The sequence below is a fragment of the Coloeus monedula genome, assembly GCF_965178545.1.
Source record: "Coloeus monedula genome assembly, chromosome: 6".
In the NCBI taxonomy this organism is placed as follows: Eukaryota; Metazoa; Chordata; class Aves; order Passeriformes; family Corvidae; genus Coloeus; species Coloeus monedula.
Genome location: NC_138786.1, coordinates 2,531,686 through 2,552,041, shown reverse-complemented (window position 1 = coordinate 2,552,041; position 20,356 = coordinate 2,531,686). Strand labels below are relative to the sequence as shown.

At 43.7% G+C, this 20,356-nt stretch overlaps 1 protein-coding gene across 1 annotated transcript in view; it reads left to right on the top strand.

Moving 5' to 3' along the window:
- ANO1 (anoctamin 1) overlaps window positions 1-20,356 on the top strand; it is a 72,833-nt gene that overhangs the window by 27,067 nt on the left and 25,410 nt on the right. The window contains exons 2-9 of the mRNA XM_082283576.1: window positions 4,771-4,949; window positions 7,526-7,852; window positions 10,223-10,321; window positions 11,305-11,456; window positions 12,709-12,763; window positions 15,196-15,247; window positions 18,306-18,361; window positions 19,858-19,899. Coding sequence (XP_082139702.1) covers window positions 4,771-4,949; window positions 7,526-7,852; window positions 10,223-10,321; window positions 11,305-11,456; window positions 12,709-12,763; window positions 15,196-15,247; window positions 18,306-18,361; window positions 19,858-19,899 — 962 coding nt within the window. The remainder of the gene's footprint in view (window positions 1-4,770; window positions 4,950-7,525; window positions 7,853-10,222; window positions 10,322-11,304; window positions 11,457-12,708; window positions 12,764-15,195; window positions 15,248-18,305; window positions 18,362-19,857; window positions 19,900-20,356) is intronic.

The window sequence follows — 20,356 nt, the reverse complement described above, 5'->3', positions numbered from 1 at the left end:
ATCAAACTTTTTATTCAAGAGCTTAAATCCAAAAGCTATCCAACACATTGCACACGCCAATGTTCTTTTCTGCAGAAAGATCATATTATAAACAAATAATCAACCTTTACCTACAGATTGTGTGTGTTTCTTTTAGAATATGTGTAAATATGTGTGTGTGTGCATGGTTTTCTTTATACACATCCTCATTACCTGCATGATTCTTAACTTTTCATTCTGGATTCTATCCTAGTTTTTATAAAGAAAAAAGATAAGGGCGTGGACATTTAAAAGCCTTGAATCACATGGTCTTGTAACTCTCCTGCTGCTTCCCTTTTGGGAACAGCTGGGACAGCTAACTCAGAGGTCTTTGTGACTTTTTTTTGTTCTCCCACTTTCTTAAACATACTCCCTAAAAAGGAAAAGAAGAGGAAACAAGAAAAAAGAAAAACAAAACAAGGGAAGGCAGTTTCAGTGACATTACTGGTTTCAGGTTGAGCAGGGAAATAGCTCTTCATTTGTTTAGATATACTCATGCTGACTTTATGATGCTCATTTTAGAACTAGTGCAGGGTGTTTCTCTAAGAGTTGGGTTGTGTGAGTGCAATTTTTAAATTCATTTTAATGATAAAAATAATTTTTGCTGGGGAATATTCAGTGGCTATGCATAATTATGATTATAATGGTAATGACTGATTGAGTCATGGAGAAAATACATCGGCTTCCACAGCAGGTTTTTGGTTCTGGTTCACCTGGTCTTCAACATCCAATGAAGAAGCATTGTCTGAGTGAGGGAAGGTTACAGCACAGCATGCCAAATTTCAGTGGTGGAAAAGCTGTCATTAATTAATTAGTGCTAATTTTTGCAAGATGAGGTTGGGAATTTTAACAGCTGCGACTGAAATTTGAACAGGGGAGGAAGTGGTTTTGAGTTTGAGGGATTTCTTTTTATTAGTTCAGTCTTGTCTCCCATATTGTTCAGAGTGAGAGCCTCAAGCATGGGTTTGACTCCGTGTCCCAGGAATATTAGGGACTTCTGCTGACTCTAAGTCAGTGGGGTTTTGAACAACATCAGCTGTGGATGCAGAGGAGAAAGGGTGGATTGGTTTTATGGCTGTGTTGAAACACATTGAGTGCTTCTTCAAGTCTTTGTTGTAGTGTCTTCTGCTTAATAAATAGAAGAGAGTGGGCTAGTCAGCATTAGAAGGCAGCAAAGCCAGAGTTTTCACAATGCTCTCCTCTTTCAGCTCCCAGCAAAGAGATTAGGATGTCAGACTAGCTGAATTAGGACATTATTGCTCTTTGCACGCCTCACCTTACCTCTGCTATCTTGCCATAAATAATTCTGAACATGAATTTATTTTCTGATTAAATTATTGTCCTTGTTTAATACGATTAACATAAAATATTCATGGTTTTAAGTCTTCGAAATGCTCTGCTCCATGTAAAAAAGAGGTTTTGTGTTCTGCAACAGAAGGCTTTGACCTCTGCCAAATCAGCACAAGTGAATTGGTTGTAATCCCTGGGTGTTTGTAATTACCAAAGTGGTTTGGATGGCTTTACTTGGTATTAAATCCTGACATCATCCTTTAGTGCAGAAATCAAATCTGGTGTAATTAAGATTATATCAAGAAAGCTCTCCCAATTCACATATTTTCCAGTATGGTCATAATAAACCAAAATGGTATGATTCACTGCCTACCTGAAGCACTTGTTCTTTCCAATATTGCCAGGCTACTGATGTGTAAACACAAATGTAAATATCTGCTTGTGTCGGGGGAGGGAGGGGCGATTGTTTGGGCTTGCACAATGGTGCTGAATCATCTGAGCAGGTCTCCTTGCTCTGTGCTGGGACTTCACAAACACTGCTTGGAAGTGCAGCCCCAGAGCACAGGGAGGCCCTTTGGGCTCAATGAAGCTTGTGATTTTCTCCTCGGAGCCTATTCTGTCCCTAAACCAGCACTTTTCAGTTCACAGGTCCATTATTCAGCTTCACAGTCACTAAAAGGTGCTTCTCTTCTAATACCCTCTGCAAAATGCTGACGTAACTGGGCTTTACTTAGTACACGTGTGAAAAAAGAGGGGAAAAAAGGAGAGGACTTTTACAGCACTTAATCCACTGTTTCTACAAAGTTGTTTCTGGCCTCCTTCCGAATAAAAATGCAGGTTGTTATGCTTATGAAGTTCCAGAAGTTGTATTATTTTATGAGTATTTTGCAGCCACAGAATAAAGGCTTGAGTACAGAGGATACAGCAGCTGACCACACTTGTTTCAGTTGCCCTTGTTCAGGGAGCCTGCCCGTGTGTGTCTGTGTGTTGGGAAAAAGAGACCATACATAGGTAGGGAATTACTACAAACACTCCAGCTGCTGCCATGAGCCAGCGGATTTTTGGCTGCATCTCTGTATTACCCCCAAAATATCCTCTTTAACTGTTAGAAATTGCTGTTCAAGCAGCTCGCTGCGTTTGGTGGTGCTGCCCCGAGATCTCACGAGTGGTATCTGTTCTGGTGAGAATTATTGGAGAGTTTTGAAGGAAAGCCAAGGAGAGCAGCCCAGATCTGCAAAGGTGTGGGTGTTAGATGCTGTGCACATGAATGTGTAAAGGGCGCTTGCTGCCCAGGTTTTACGGTAAGGTGACGATGTTAATGAGCACTGGAGTTCCTATGAAAGCAGCTTGGGGCGGCAGATTGCCCAGAACTGAAATGAGCAACAAGCTCGTGGCGTCGGCAAGTTCCAGAGAAGCACAACTGCAGATTCCACAGAAGCATGGCTTTCATAACAGTAATGTTTACCTTTCTCTGGCTGATAAGCTCAGGAGATGTGCCAGGGCTTCGCTTGCATCTTCCTCCTCTGCCTGCTGCGGGTGTCCGTGCTGGCTCCTGCCTCGTCCCCGCGAAGAGCCTGATCACCAGTGCAGGGATTAGTGCAGTGCCCTCCCAACACTCACATTGGGTGAGGTTGCTTGAGGCCAGGTGTGGTCAAGCTCTGACCTTCTCCAGGGATGGACGGAGATTTGTAGCTTCACTGGTTTCCTTCCCCATCGTGTGATCACTCTTGTTGTTAGAGAACTGAGATTTTTTTAATGATTGGTCATAATCTCCCTCGTTGCAACTTATGTCTGTAGCCCCCCCACCCTTTCCTCATGCACCTGTGAGAAGAATCTGATGCCTTAGGTTTTAACTTTCATATTTTTCAAATCCTGCACTGCCTAATGTGTAACTCTGAAGTTCCTTGTAGCTGTTCACTTCTGCTCTCTCGTGCTTGGTTAAACATGACAAAGCCTCTCCAGGCCTGCTTTCCAAGGACACCCAGACTGTCCTAGGCCCAAAAAGTATAAACCAAAAGCCTTTGGGAGAGGGGCAAGCTGAGGGGAATTACATCATAGAACTGAAGCTTTAATTGGAGAATTAACCCTGCTATGCAAATGAACCAAACTTATAAAGGTGTGAAGAACTCGTGAACTGCTGTCCATCTTGGGGTCCATCTCGGCAGTGGCCTCTGGCTCCCTAGGGGTACCTCTGAAAGCCTTTCAAATAAATACCCACCTTTATTCCCTTGTTCTTGTCCAGTCTCTGTTTTTAGGTGGCCTCTCAAGGCATCAGTTCTTTCTGGGGTGCTAAAGAAATAAAAAATATGAAAGTTGAAACCTAAGGCATCAAATCTGGTCCTGCTGTGTCTCTACCTACTCAGCTGGTAGGTGAAGGCAGGAATGGGAACCCCTCATTTGCCTTCCTCTCTTTGGCCTGCAGAAGTGGGGGACTTTTTTTGGGTTTGCATTTTTTCCAGCCTGTCAAGACCCCTTGAAGTGGCAGCCTTGTCCTCCAGCTTACCAGTCCTGCTCCTCAGTTTCACATCATCTGCAAACTTGCTGGGGAGTGAGATTTTCCTTGTTTCTTTCCTCAACATTATCCCTGAACTTCAACCAGACCCAGACAGGGAACTTGGTTGCATGTCTTTGTTGTTTGGGAAAGCTAATTTAGTGTCCATAACCTCTACAATACTTGCTTTATCTTCACTCTTCAGACGAGCAAGCCCCGCTCCTGTGTGGTTTAAAAAAAAAGGGTACAATGCTGCAGGATTTTATTTCAATGTCAAAATTAATAAAATCTTGGAACACTTTGCCTCCTGTTGCTTGTATAAGTGCCCATATGCAAACAATAGTTTGCATTCTGTCACTTATCTGGTCGCTCAGTTTGTAATGAAACTCTTATATTAAATCCTTTAGCCTATCTATGTACTTAAACAGTAAGTGGAAACAGTTCTGTCTTCATCAGAAGCAGTTTGAGAGGGAGAACCCCCCAGATTTTCAAAACTGCTTAAATAAGAATGGTTCAGTAAATCAGATGCAGGATGTAGGTACTTGAGGGGAAACCCTTGACTTAGTTCTTCAGCATGAACAAGTTAAAGGAGAAAACGCCTTCTGAAAAGGGGAAAGAACTGTGGCACCTATCCTCATCAGCAGTTTTCCTCTTTCCCCCTGCTTTTTTCCTTCTCTTGCCAAGAAATACAATCATTCCATGAGCCCACAGAGTGAAAACATCCTGAGACACCAGTGCAGGATAAAAGTTAACTGAACACTCTTCCTGTGGAGGAGGAGGAGACCCAGGTAGGGCTGAAGAGGGCTGAAGAAAGCTGAGAAGGGAGGCAGGGAGAAGGGGTGGGAGCCCTGCCCAAGGGCTCATTGGCAGGAGAAGGCAGGCACAGGATACATTTCAGCTTTTGGGTGGCACTGGGAGGAGCAAGTGTTGGGATTAAAGTGTCTTGATAAAATTGTTCCCTTTCTTCTCAGACGCAGACAGCGAGTTTCATGGGGTGGATTTTCTGCCAGAAGATTTCAGTGAGGCTCCAGTGGAGACAGGAATGAGGGTGAACAAGAAATACTCCTGCCTACCTGCTGAGGAGAAGGGCATCCACATCATCAACATCCGAGCGATCGAGGACATCGGCTATGACCAGCACGAGAGCACAGTGAGTAGTCACGGGCCTGCTGGGCCAGAACAGGCACGCTGCACTTCACCCCTCAGCTCATTTCTCATCCTCTCCACTCCCAGGATGCTCTGAAATCCCCTCCCTCCGTTTTCCCAAGGTGCTGGGAAGGATTGCCACCAGGCACTGTCCATGCTGGTGTGCTGGGGGTTGTTCTTGGCTGTGTGAGAAAGGGAACCTGGTTTCACCTGTAGCATAAAAAGGGGCTGACTCTTCTCAGAGTAAGAAATCCGGCAACAAGGCTGTGCCAACCTTCACATCTTCTTGCCAGTGCAGAGGAGAACAGAAGAGAATGCCTAAAATTTTATGCAAAAGCCATTGTTGACATAGGTAACATTAAACTTATCCTCTCCAGCACACAACAGAGATCAGATTTCCAGTGTCATTTACTGCTCCTCGGTTAAATTCCTTAACGCAGATTTTAGAGGAAGTCAGTAATATGAACACCCATTGTGATTGCGAGTTGGTTATGTAATAACCAACATAAAAACGAGTTTATTAAGGTGGAGTGGGCTATACAACAGATTCACTGGGGAAGGAGGAACCTGAAAAAGCAGCATGTGATTTATTGTGCTTGTGCTTAAAATTAGGATGGAGCATGGAGGAATGATTCTGTCAGGGTGTTAAAATCCTCCTGCTGTGGTGAAACTGAAATGTGTTTTCTCTGTCTCATTCACAGCTGAAGGGACATGGCCTAAGTCAATGCAACTCCATTTAAGCACAGCAGTGCTGCAAGAGAACAGGGGGCCCATGAGTACCTTTCAGCATTTATACCCCATCCTTAAAATAATCTGACCATTAATTTCTTTAAAACAGAACCAAGTTTTTCAGCTGCTTCCTGTTTGCAGTGGGATATAGCTATTCTCACGTATTAATGAATCTGTTGAGGCTTTAGTAGCCACAGTGGTGGTTCAGCCAGGTTTTTCAGAAGCTGCTGTCTAATTAATTAGTAAGATTGACACATCTTAAAGAAAAATTAAACACAATCCCGTTGGTTGCCATTTGTTAATGTTTTGTTTCTGTAGAAATTTGCATAAGTGAGTTGCCTGCCACAAGCAGACTGTCAGCTTGCTTTGAAAAAAGTGTTCTGAATTCACAGGTACGTGCCATTAATCACAAAGCAATTGGAAAGCAAGAGTTATCAATGGTCTTTTACATCAAAGTTGTGCTTAAGAACTAAATGACAATATCTAGATAGGGCACAAACATGAACAGCCTGTGCCCTGAAGAGTTTGGCATGGCTAAATAACCTTCCCTGTTTTCATGGAACAGGAAATAGAGGCAAGAGGACAAAGAGTGAACTCCAAGGTGGCACCAAATGCTGTACTATTTTATTATATATTTATTAACTTGGTGCAAAGGGTTTAGGTTAAATGGGAAAGGGGGCGAGATCCTAAAGGAGAGAGAAGCAGAGAGCAAAGGCTATCTAAAATAACTTACATTCCCTGTTGTATGTATGAAGTAAGCAGGTGTGGACATCCCAAATAGATGTTAGCATTTTGCAACTGATGGCCTCTTGCTCTCTTTTAGAGCACAAGTCCTTTTCCTTTCATGGAGGATGGACATTCTCCTATAGACTTAAAAGCCAGAAAATTCCTTGGTTGCTGAAAAGCCACTCCTGGGATGAGCCTTTTTTGTAAAAACAAAGGCCAGTAACTAGTGAATTTTCTTTCTTTTTTTTCTTTTTTTTTAATAGTACGTGGATCTTCAAGGGTAGAATTGTGGATTATGCATGAGAAGTGTTATAAAAGTAGAAATAAATTAATTGTTAGTACCTTTTTGTTTGCTTGCTTGTTTGTTTCTACACTTGGCCTGTGCAGTTTTCAGATAAATGCTTGGAAATGAAATTGTGTTTTGAGTCTTACCTTTCATGTATCTTGCAATGCTTACCCAGCATTAACTCAGGCTGGGAATAAAGCCATTGCCACCAAGAGATTGCATAGTGACATGGGTTTTATAAGTGGGAAAAAGAAGTGGTGAACTCAATAAGCAGTGACCCCACTTCCCTGGCTACTTTCCATGCGCGTTTTTGGCCGTGCCGCAGGACCAGCTGGCTCCCTTCAGTCTGTATCTAAGATGATCTCTTTCTCAGATGATACAGACTTGCAATGATAGATAAGAGAAGTGAGAAATATTTCCACACGATATTAATCTATTTGTCAGAATTGCAACATTGCACATGTCATGGGTGGAAAAGGACAGACGATCTTAGTGGCGATTAACCCCCAAAGGAGAAGTTCAAACCCACCAAGTAGCTGACTTATGAACCAGTGTGCTGCTGATTAGATTAAATCCCAGTCATTTAATCTATTTATTCCTGGCCAATAAAACCCCAGCTGGCTATCAGTAAAATTAAAGGTGTTAACTTGCAAAAATTTTTGGAGTAAGTAGCATGAGGGGACTCCTCCCACCTGCTGCCTGTCTGGAGAGAGGGCATCGTATGCTCCAGGCAAAAGGAGCTTTGAGAGGAGAGGATGGTCTGTCTGGTGCTTGTGCTGGGGTGTGCAATCATTATTTTTCTCTCTCCTTCTCTCCACACCCCCATTCCCCACTTCCAGTTATTAAATTCCCTATCCAAAAATCCGGATGCTGACTGCAAATACGGGCTCTACTTCAGAGATGGCAAGAGGAAAGTGGACTACATCCTGGTTTACCACTACAAGAAGTCCTCAGCCGGGAAGACTCTGGCCAGGAGGGCTCAGCAGAATGATGCCAGTGTCCGAAGCACCAAGCAGGACCAGCCCCTTCCAGGGAAGGGCGTGCAGCTGGAGATGGGGGAGAGTGAGACTCACATGGATTACCACGAGGATGACAAGAGGTTCCGCAGGGAGGAGTACGAAGGGAACCTCGTGGAGGCTGGGCTGGAGCTGGAACGTGATGAAGATGTAAGGATCCATTGAAAAGGGTTAAAGATAGAGAGGGTAATTGGTGGCCAAGCCCTGGGGGGTGCTGAGCCATCCCTGCGAACCTGGCTCTGATCAAGGTTGCACAAGCTCAGCTCTTGCAGGATTTGATTGCAGTTCTGGCAGTCAATGCCATCCTCACCCAGTGATTTAGTTGGCTGCACAGGAGTGTGACATGGTATTGTAAATGCCCCACTGAGGTGAAGTTCCTGGCTTTTCTTGGCCAGGATTTGTGGCACATCCACCATTGCAACACAGCTGTGTCGTGCTATCTGGAAGTGAGGCTTAAATTGCTTTGAACACTGATCCCAGTTTGGTGGGTTTACAGTATGCAGTGATTTGGATCCCCTGGTAATTCCAGTTCTGAGAAAAAAAAAAAAAAAAATCTGATACAGGCAGCATCATCTTTATTCCTCAATATAGGCTCGAGGAGAATTAAATTTGTTCAGGAGGCTCTGGTCCACGCTCCTGCTGGGGCACGTGGGTCTGCCTTACAGTTTGCTCTTTCCATTCCTAGACGTGAACAGTACAGCTTGTAACGTCTTCCACCTGCACCCTGAAAACAGGATATTCTATTAAAAGCCCATTAGACGGTGTAAAAAATGATGTATGTGAAGTGCTGCCAGTGTGTGATTAGCAGAAATAGACACAGCAGTATTAATTTCAAAGAAAGCTGCTACAATTATCTGACCCAACCAATGTGCCTCAGACTCCTGAGAGAGAGGGTAAACATTTATGCTGGATTTATTTACAGGATCCAAAAGCTGAGGTAAACATTTCAACCTGGGAACAGCCTGCTAAAAAATAAATCTGTCACCTATTCCTCACAAATTACAGACATTTATATCTTTTATATATTGTGTGTATGTCATATATATATTTAACATGGTACAATGCAACAAAACCCCAAAACCTTTCCCTGCTCTGTCTTCCAGTGAAAATCAGACTTGCTTTCTGTCCAGCTTGCAGGTTCCTGTAGGAAACTGGGAGCTGGCAGGTGCCAAGTCATGGATATTTAAACCCTTTGCCAGATGGGAGATTCCACCTATGACATGTAATATGATTTCAAATGATGCAGAAGGGCACAGGGGTCAAGCCAGGACACCGTAAAAGAGAGGGAACCCTGTCCTTTCAGTGCAAGACACCAAACCACATGAGGAAAGTCTAGCGATGAAAGCAAGACTTGGGGATTTACATCAGCTTCCACATCCAGCACATCCATGCAGGGGGAAAGATCTGCAGTCAGTTGGGCCTGAAAAGCCACAAAGCTGCTTTGGAGTCTTCACTGATTCCAAAAGAGCAAAGGCTTCTTAAACAGATGGTGTTTAATAAATCACTTAAGCTCTCTTCAGTGAAATGGCTGGATGGTCACACACAAAGAATTGTGGTCAGCGGCTCAATGTCCACAAATAATTGATTAAAACAAGGCCAGGTTGGACAGGGCTTGGGGCAGCCTGGCCTGTCCATGGCAGGAGTGTTGGAACTGGATGATCCCTAAGCTCCCTTCCAACCCAAACCATTCCATGGTCCTCTGAATAACCAGTTTCTAGAAAGCCAGTGAGGATATAGCTGTGTGAAAGCTAGTTATTGTAATAACTGAATTGGTGCAGCAGCAAGATTAGAAAGATTCATTAAAGTTCATTTCTCTTCTGTTTGCTGAATGCCTCCTGGTTGGAAATTGTTTGTCCAGTGCCTTTGGAACGGTTGCTCCAGGGGGAGCAAACATGGGTGTATGTGGGAGTGCCAGGAGCAAACATCCATGTCCGGCCCTCTAGAACGCAGCTCAGAGAATTACTGGGCTGCAGGCAAACCACCAATGTTGCCATTAACTTCTAGCCTCCTTTTTCTTTGTTCTGTGGAGTTATTCCTGCCAGTTTTCCTAATTACAATGCTTTAATGGAGATACTCACATTTGATTCTGAGGCTGCTGGTCTGAGGTATGGGCAGCTCTCAGGAGGCAGCAGGGGCTCTCTCAGCAATTACAACACACTCACCAAATCACACCATTTTGGCTGGATGCCTCTGCTTCAAATTTAACTAGCTCAGCCTGTATTTGTGTCCACAGTCATCAGCTTTTATTTCCCAAACAGTTTTTATCTGTTTAACCTTGTGGTAATTGCTCTGGGAGACAATAGAGTTTTTTGAGTCACATTCCATAGCAGTTCAGCACAGTGAGGTGTTCAATGGTTGTCCTGTTGTTAGAAACCAACTCTCTCAAACAAATGAGATTTATCATCGTGGCCCTGATGGACGGTTTGTTCCTTAACTATGTATGAATCACAAGGGGTAATATATTTAATTTCCTCTCATCAGTAACATTTTCCCCTGCTTTTTTTTTTTTTTTCTGTTAAGACTAAAATCCATGGAATTGGATTTGTAAAAATACATGCACCGTGGAATGTATTGTGTCGAGAGGCGGAATTCCTTAAGCTCAAGATGCCCACAAAAAAGGTCAGTCCTGGTCTTCTTGTTTTCCTCAAGAAGGCGTAGTTTAAACATTTGTTCCTCTCAGAGCACCTTGCAAATGCAGACTTCTCTTTCCACAAGCACTTTAAAAACAATTAACTAATGTGCACCAAAAATGAAAGTCACAAACATACTTGCTTGGGGCAGCAGAGAGAAAAAGTGAAAGGAGGAATGGAAATGAAGAATTTCTGGCTGCTACCACTGTCTGTACATGATGAGAGTGATTTCATCCTCAGTGTGTTTTAAAAGAAGAGGTTGCAATTGATGGTGACATTTGTGTGTGCATTTTGGACACTTTTTTCTCACCTGAAGACTGCTAAAAATGAACACAAGGATAAGAATTTGTCTCTCCGGGTTTAGTGACTATTCCTATACACAGTCAGTCATGTTTGCAGGAGCTGGGGCCACTCTACCACAAAATAAATTACCTTTCAGAATATTTGAAATATCATTAAAGGAATGACAGTGTATTTTCATCAATTCTAAATCACCCATGATTGATAGACAGATAGATCGATAACTACCTGCTCAGTGAGCACAGCTCAGAGATGGATTAATATTTAAACACAGACTAAGTGCAGGTCCCAGACTGCACAGGGAAGTCCATAATGGAGCAAGAGACAGTCTCCAAGCCCAGCATCATTTATTACAACACTAAAACCACACTTTCAGTTTGGATTTCATATTAATCCCCATTATTGCTTCACTTACCAGGGATTTTAATCAGAAGCACAATTAGATAAAACAGTCTGTTGCAATCCTGTGGTTCCCTAGCCCTTGGTTTGACTTTCCCATCCCTGTGTTTCTGGATGATTTCAAGAATGTAAACCCCACTCCTCAACAGTTTATTGTGATACATTTATCTAATTGCTGGTTTATTCCTTGCAGTCCACTCTGACCTATGGATAACCAAAAAGCAGTGAAGTTTTACTGGTTTCTTGGGGTTTTTTCTCTCTTTGCCCCCTCAGATGTATCAGATCAACCAGACCCATGGTCTCCTGAAAAAGATTAATTCTGTAATTCAAAAAATAACAGAGCCCATCCAGCCAAAAGTAGCAGAACACAAACCTCAGACGGTGAAGCGCCTCTCCTACCCCTTCTCCAGAGAGAAGCAGCACTTGTAAGTGAATTTCCCTAAATATCCATGTCCACAGGTTCCAGCCTCCCTGAGAGCAGCTCAGGCACCAGGGGGTGAAGGGGAACATGAACACCAACACTTTGGTGGGCATTGCTGCAAAGAATATCTCCATTTTGCAGTAAATGTACTTCTTGGGGGATTTTGGGGCTCGCTGTTGAGGAATGAGTCTTTGTAGAGAAATCTCTGTGTGTTGTAGCTGCTGTTGTGGCACATAATGCACATCTGTATAACTGTACACATTATCTGTCAGGCTGCCAAAAGGGGATTTATAATGTGGTTTATAATAGTGTGGTTTATAATGCTTGGTAAAACTTGCAGCCAGAGATGTGGGTTGATGAATTTCAGAATAATTTAATTTATCTGGTGTGGGCAGCTGACACAGGTAGTGCCAACCAAGCCTTGCCTTTGAAGTGCTGTGAAGTCAGAGGTGGCTTTGCCATCGATCCCAGATCAGCAAGAACAGCTGTAAATGTGGGTGTAGGGGAAAAAATCATGAGGCAGAGCCCAGCCAAAGCTTCTCCTGCCCTGGATTGCTCTGCTGCTGCTCTTCCCTGGCCAGCATCCCAGAGGAGTCACTTTGAAGGCCGTGTTAATGGATGTGCCAGCTGGAACAAACAACAATCCCAGGGCAGGATCCCTTCCCTGCACACGCCGGGATTTTCGTGCTTCATCCAGAGATGCAGAGCACTGGTGAGGTTGGGCCAGTCAATGCATGTGACATCTTGGCCTGGCCTTGGGCTTGCAGGAAATGTGTTGGTGTGTTTGCTGAGTGTGGGGTGTTCCTGGAGGCTCAGAGAAGGTCCAAAAGATGCTCCTGAGTGTAGACATGGATGGGCCTCACACTGTTTGCAGGTGGCTTTTCCAGTGAGACCACCTGTGTCTCTGCTGAGTAAGGGAGAAAACAGCAGCCTCACAGGGAAAATTAAAGATTATGAGGGGAAATTCAAGGCCAGCAGTGGTCAGGGATTCAACTTAAATGAGCATCAACATTCTCTTTTGTGCTGAGAAACCTATAAAGACAGAAAAACAGTGAAATGTATAAGCAGCCTCTTTAAACTGTATGAGCTGGGTTGGACTTGCTTTTTAACAGGGTTTCTACAAGCTGTTCTTTAATGTGAGCTCTGAGACATCCCCAGGAGAAATGAAAATATTGAAGGGGTCAACAAGAACAGGAAATTACTGACTACTTTTTTTTTTTCCTGACCTAATGGGCTTCCTTCTAATCTTTTAACAGATTTGATTTGTCTGACAAAGATTCCTTCTTCGACAGTAAAACGAGAAGCACTATAGTAAGTTCTGCCTATAAATAATTTATGGTGGATATGTTAACAGCTTTAGAACAATGCCTGTTCAAGTTTATCTTTCTTAACCAAATGCCAAGGATCTCCTGTGCCGTCAGGTACTGAAATGATAAAGAAAGCACTTCCAGATTTAGTGCTGAGTAGTGTTTGATGCTAACAGGTCACTGCCTTTTGGAAAATAATTTGGATCTTCTTTCTAGTTCACTGGTAATTTTCTTAGTAGAGATATCACCAGCTGGGAATATTTAGATGTTACCACTGGTTCTGCCCACCAGCTGCCTGCACCCATGACTGGTTTAACTTTTTGTAGCTGTACATTGTTCTTTTTGCAAAATGCTGGGAAATATCCCGAGACAAATTCCAACGAAACAGCCAGGTATTCACAGGGAGTATTATTTATAGTTTTGGGGGGAAATTCTCTTTAATGGTATTGAAAGTGTTGAGGTGGATGGCTTTTATCTGACTTCCAGAACATAAAATAGAGCTGGGGAAGAAGGTGTAGCCTCATTTGTAGCCACCAAAGGAGGAATGGAAAGGCCAGCTCGTGTGACATGCAGGGCAGCTGGAAGGGGCCGTGCCAAGCAGCCCTGGCTGCAACACATTTCAAAGGATAACGGGGACTCTTTGCCCCATTCCCCTGCTCCTAACTGGTGCCTTGGAATGTGACTGCCAGCGTGCTTTTATCTTATACTTAACATCAGCCTTTTGGGATGCCAAGTGGTTTCCAAAAGAGCTTATATCCCAGTCATAGCTGCCTTTCATTGCTGTGGTGATAAGGGGTGTGAGATATCCCACTTCCCTTTCCTGCTCTGAAATTCCAGTGTATTCCACACGGCAGTTCCCCTCCAGGTTGAAGTGCAGGGGTTTGATGTGAGCACAGGTTATGGTGGCGAGGTGAGCTGGACCAGGGGAGGCAGATGCAGGAGCACAGAAATGGGGAAGGAAAAGGCAAACATTGATTCAGTTTATTTGCAAATAAAACATTCAACTTGAGATTGGGAAACCAAAAAAAAAAGCCTGAGTTTTGTTTGTAGGCTTTCTTTTATATGTCCGGATGTATGGTAAAAAATCCTTGTAAGTGCAAGGAACTTAACAAATGAAGAGTTAAATTTCATGGCAGGCTGAGCAAGGCAGCAAGACAAAATGGCTCCATGGGACAAGAGGGTGAGCAAGACTGACTGAAAAATGGACTGAAACGGGAGCTCAGAGCAGAGGCTGAGAGGAAAGGGAGGGACAGGGGTTTTTTAAACGACTGGAGGAACACTGGGCATATAACAATAGTGCTGCTGCTGTGCTGCTTTGTGTGAAATCCCTGTAAATCACCCAGTAATGAAGAACATATTGAATGTTTCCCAACACCATTTTATTCTGTGTGCACTGCTGTTTGTATTCTTCTTTCTTAAAGTTCTCCCCTGCCTTTCTCATATGTATTTTTGAACCGCAGTGCAAATATTGACCCTCCCGCCTACTGCAAAATGAACAGGAATCTAGTCACTACCCGTGAGTCTTTGATGAATAGAAACTAAGCCAAAGACCTTTTAGTTATTAAAAAAGAAAATAAAAAAAAAAATTATATAACTGGAAATCTCTCTGTGACAGCCCTTTAACTCACTGGGGTTACAAGACGACAGACGGACGAGCTGTGGGACTTGCCCCGGATGCCCTCACTTGCTTCCTCCAGTGAATTGAGCAAGAGTCGAGTTAGCACACGGATTAGGGAGCTGGGAAACAGCCCCCAGCTCCCCGGACAGGCCAGGCACTGGGCAGGAGGTGCCTTTGCTCCAGGTTTCCCTGTGCTGCCTGCTTGCCTCGCCCCAGAGCATCGCTGCACGGCAGCAGCCGAAAGCTGAACCTCGCAGGCAGCCTGCTGAGCTGTGCAAAGGTTACTCGACAATAAATGCAATAAATCCCAAAATAAATACATCTGTTTTGCCACCGGGGTCAGGCAGGCTCAGAGATGTTAAGGTCAGCCTGTGTTAGCCCAGTTTGATAAACGGCTGCGTGCTGTGTACACGCTGTGAGCCTGGAGCTCTGCTCGGGTCCTTGGGATGGAGCCAGCCTGCACCCTCGGAGGCGAGGGAAGAGCTGCTCCAGGTGGAAGAACACCCCTGAGCTTTGATCAGTGGCTAACATGAGCAAAAATAGCATTTCTGTTATGCCAGGGGGTAGATGTAACCCTGTTTGCCCCCATCAATTCTCTCGGTGGCTGACTATTTAGCTAAGCTTTTCTCTCCTGTACAGAAAGCACAGCACGGAGAGCTCCGAGCCCTGCTCTCCTGAATACCATGACTTTTATTAAAGAATGATGACTTCATCGACATCTTGGTTTGGCCAATATTTGAGCTGTACACAAAAAGATCGTGCTTTTCACTGGCAGTGTCTGAAGTAACCCTTTCCTCTCTTTGCTTCTGCTTCTGTAGGTTTATGAAATATTGAAAAGAACGACGTGTACCAAAGCAAAATATAGCATGGGTAAGGAACTTTATTTAGCTTTAAGATCAATATCTTTTTCAGGTATTGAAAATAATTGCATGTCGTAAATGGCTGTGGAGTTTAGGTTTTTCCCCTGCTCTCTAATTTGATGTATGTGGATGTAATTGTTTTATTTGGAAATTTAATGTAATTTATGTAGCTGTTTGACATTTTTTCAAATGTGAATTTATAGATTTGACTCTAAATTAAATGGTAAGTGAGCACATAGCCCCTGCAGGGCTGGAAGGTGACATAAACCAGCAGATGAGATGTGCTCTGTGTCCTACACTCCCTAAAATGCATGAGGGTATTTCCATGAACTCCAACTGCAGTGGAAGTCTGTGGCTTGGCCCATTCCTTTCAAGCAGGAACCCCACGTTTTATGGTGCCATGGTTTTCCAGTGACTTGAGTGAAATGGTCTTGACCGATGACCAGCCTGAGTGGAACTGAGATGAGCCCCATGGAACAGCCAGGGGCCAAAGCTTGGGCTGGAACTGGGCACCTCAGCCCTCAAAACAGGTGCTGCAAGTCAGGGGATGTGAAGTTTGTACTGCCACGACCAAGAGCTTTAGGATTTCAGCCTTAGAGTTTGTGCTGTAAGAATTAAACTCATAAGAAAGATGAACTGCAAATCAGGCCACCTTAAAGATTTGTTGGCAGCTGATCGTGCTCAGCTGTTATATACTTTATTTTCTACATCTCATGATGCACAGGTATACACTTGGCTGTGGGACCAAAGCTAACAAATAAGTTAATTGTAAATCCAAACAAATAAGGTGGAAGAGTGAATTCCCAAACAAAGCGAGAAAAGTGCATGAACATGGAAGAAAATGTTTGGTGACTGTTGAAATCTGTTACAGCGTTTATTTGCCTACAAGCAGTTCAATAAAACAATGGGAACTTGAATTACAGGTAGTTCTGTTCAATATTGACCCATCAGCTGCTTAGAAAGACATCAAATAATAGATGAACAATTACGCCACAAATTATTTCCATGCTTTGCCTTTTGTGTCGAAGTTGCAACACACAATGCACAATTGTTGACTCCTTATATACACTAAAATTTGGTGTCCAGCCAGTATTAACAGAAGTGCTGTTCTCTGTAGCATGGGAAATCCAAATTATTGTGTGACTTTCAAGACCCTTTCCGAGTCTGGTGCTGGATCATTTTCACTGGAAATTACGTCTTTGGACTCTTGAAAGGGGAAGGTCACAGCTCAGTTTGAATTCTTCCCTTGGAACTGGTTTTTCAGTTGAGTATTTTTTTTCCCCAGAAAATGGGAAATACAGTAGGGATTAGTTGAATAGGGAAGACACTAATGGATGGTAGTGTGTTGGGATTCCTGGATGGTTCTTCTACCTGAGACTGGCAAGGCCACACAATATTGCTAATGAAAATGCCATCAGGCCAGCCCAGCATAACTCAATCAGCTCCTTTGTGTTCCAGGGCTGGAATGCTGGGTTACAACCCAGCAGAGGTGGCAAACAGATTTAAACAAACACAGATAATGCTGCAGCACTGTTGCCCAGCAGGAAAAAGGCAGCTGCCCAGGGGAACACTGCAGCCTTTGTTATTTATTAGGAAAATTTGTGAAAATGTGAATCTGTCTTCACTGTTAAATCCAGATCTGAAGAAGGGGACTATGTAGCTCTTCTCACAGCCCTGGGAAAATAATTTATCTGCTCACCAGTTGTTTCTGCCAGGAGTGTGGAAACATTTGCAGACAATTCATAGACCTGTATAATCTTAAATAGGGCTTTGAAAATTAATGATACCGCAAGATACTGAGCACTCCTGGAGCTGCTCCTGCAGCAGGTGATTAGTATCTCGAAAATGTTAATGAACTTGAACAATCCTCATTTGAAGAGCAATCAAAAATGACTCTACAGTGAGCTGGTTCCAGGTTCATAGTCGTTGTTCCTTCAAATCCAGTCCCACACTCTTTTCTTAGCCATGAACTGATGGGCAGCATGGAGCACACTGTACACCTCATTTTTCTTTTCTTTTTTTAAGCCCTTTCAAATCCTCCCCAATGCCAGTGGCCAGATTTATAGATATATATATATATTTTTCAGTTGGCATTAATCACTGTCGCCCTGCACAGAGACAAGTGCTTGACTTAGCTCTGACTCAGCACCCAAAACTGGTTCATTCCATCCCCAAATGTGTGTTCATGGGCGACATGGCACCTCCAGACGTGGTGAACAGAATTGGAAGTAGCTCTATTAAAGCCAGCAGCTGCTGGAGGAGAGAACATTAGGGAATTAATGAGCTACAGCCCTCCAAAGGTCCAGGTCCAGCCACCTTTGGGAATGGTGCAGTGCTCCTCCAAACTTCCACACCAACTCCTCCCTCTGACCCCTGGTTAAGGAGCGACACCACCCCTGGGAAAGGCAGGACTCCTCCCAGTCCCTCGTGCCACAGACATTTAATAGATGAAGCACTAATTGCTTTCAGCCTCATGCATGTCACTAATAAACGGCTGTGTAAACAGGGAAAGGAGAGGGAAGAAAGAAGGAAACTGCCCTTTTAAATAAAAGACGAAAATGTGGTAAATATGGTAAGTATTACGCCAAGGTCTTCGCAAAGGCTTTCCCTACAATTTCTCTGATCAATCTGAAACCTGAATTCAAAACTTTGCGTGGGTGATGCGTGTGGATGTGTGTTCCCCTATGCCATCAATTCCAGCCACATTCTCCTTGTGATCCAGCCTTCTGCTGCACTTTCAAATCTTCAGGCTTGCCTTTAAATCAAACTGACTTTTCAGAAAATGTAATTTATTTTAATGACTAATTTCAAGTCATTGGCTTCTAATTCTTGATTCTCAAATATATATGACTTCCTCTTGCTCTCTGCAGTTCTCCATTTCATAAAATGAGTCATGTATAATAACCTATATGATTAAAAATGAAACTACCTGGAAAGGAATGAGATGGCAGCAAAATCATTATCTGATCAAATGGCTGTTATTTTGAGGGAAATCTCCAGGAAGGATGATGAAGTGAGGCTGTCTAACCTTGAAATTATAAATAACTATTATGTCTTTATTTTTCAAGGGATCACCAGCCTGCTTGCCAATGGAGTTTACAGTGCTGCATATCCTCTGCATGACGTAAGTGATCTCGCACTGTATTTTACACGTCTGCTGTCTGTCACCAAGAAATCCCTTGTGTGTGACGTGTTGGTGGCATCATCCCAAACATGACTGACTTCCTTCTCCCTTATGTCAGGACTGCAGTAACTTCTGCAGGTTGTTTCCATCCCTCTGCTCTCTTTTAAGGAATTCCACACCTCTATTCTCTGTCTGATGATCATAGATTTGAACGTCAGAAGAGTTGTTTCAGTGTTTTAGCAAATGAAATTCCTCTGTTGTTTCCTGACCTTCTGCCTCCAAGATCTCTGGCACCAATTCCAGGAACCACATTCATTCCCAGGGCACCAAGGAGCTGGTTCCCTTGGCCACATCCCCCTGCAGAGGTGTCAGTAGCTGTGTGTCTGTGCAACTAGGAAAAACCATAAGCAAGGATCTGAAGTCCCATATTCCATGGGGCTGGATGTGATTGCAGACCTTCCTACTGATGAAATCTGCTTCTGAGCAGCTCAGTGAGATGTCAAGAGTGTGTTCAGCTGTGGTGCTCATCAAGAGGGTCAGTGAGAGCTCAGGAATTCTGGTGGCACTCACAGCCCAGCGGGGACCCTCATCCTGTCAGAGGTGCACACAGCTGGGTGCTGGTGTCCTTCTGATTTAGAGGTTCAGGGTACAACTAGAACTGACAAACACATGCTCTTAGCCTACAGAAAAGCTTGGCAGATGTCAGGGGGACGTGGCAGTCATGCTGCTCCCTCCTCATGTACAGCCTGTGTGAGTGTCCAAGGGCTGTTGAGCCCAGTGCCCGTTTTCTGGCCTGGGATGTGAGGGTGAAGTGTGTCTTCCTGGCTTTCTGCTCCCCACACTCACACTGGTTTTAGGTGGGACTGTGAGAGCTTTATCTTGGAGCACACCAAAGAGCAGAGCTGCCTCTTTTTCTGCCTAATGTTTGTCATACATATCAGGGCTCAAAAACTACAGCAGTGCCGTGTAGAAATCGAGAAAGAAAGGTTGAATAAACTTCTCGTCGTGTTCTTGCCTCACATCTTTAGACAGCTACTGATAGTCTTGTATAGAAGTTATTTATTGCCTTCGTTTACTCCTTTATCATATCAAAAAATAGCTGCAAATTAAAACCTCAGCTCTAATCAGCCCCGAGTGTTTGGAGAGTCTGGAGAGGGAGCAGGTCTCTCAGCTGGTTTCTTCTCTTTCCAGTGGACTGAGCTGAACCCCAAATACCACGGCAACACCGCATCCTTTCCCTTGACATTTTTAGGCCACCTTTATCACTTATTCATTCCTTTTCCCCCCATGACAGACACTATTGCTCTTTCCTAATGTGTCCGACGACAGAAGACAAAGTGCGCCGTGACAAATGGGCTCCTAAAATACAGCGTTATTTTACAGATTGCTTTTTCTGGTTTTGATGCATTAAGTGAGTGGGAGACGTGGGTATGCAGGATGCAGAGCAGTTCTTGGCACAACCTGCTGGATGACACAGATTTTCTCTCTTTTTAAAGGGTGACTATGAAGGTGAAAACGTGGAGCCCAATGACAGAAAAGTAAGTTGATGCATGGAGGGGTTTAACATATTCACAAGAGTCCCAGCCTGAAGAGTCACCTGTTGCAATCTGGATGTTTTTGCCAAAATCTCACAGAAAATGCTGCAAAAAGACGCTAAATTCCAAGCAGTTTAAGAGAAAAAGTGTTTTCCAGTAGTGTGGATATATATAAAGCACCCAGCTCAGTAATGACACATTTCATGCCACATTGGCAAGAACACTGACATATAACTCCTCCCAAAGTTCAGATGATGTCATTTTGGGCCCGCTCTGATGAGAATATGCTCAGCCATCTTCTGGTGTCTGTACTGGGCATAAATCCTGCTTCAGGATCAGAACTGGAGGAGTGGGAGGGAGTGGCAATTGAAAACATAAGCATAAAAGTGATGGGGAAAGATAAATATTGAATATTTATCAGGAATAAGAGGTCCTCAGCAACGTTTGATGTGTTCTCTGC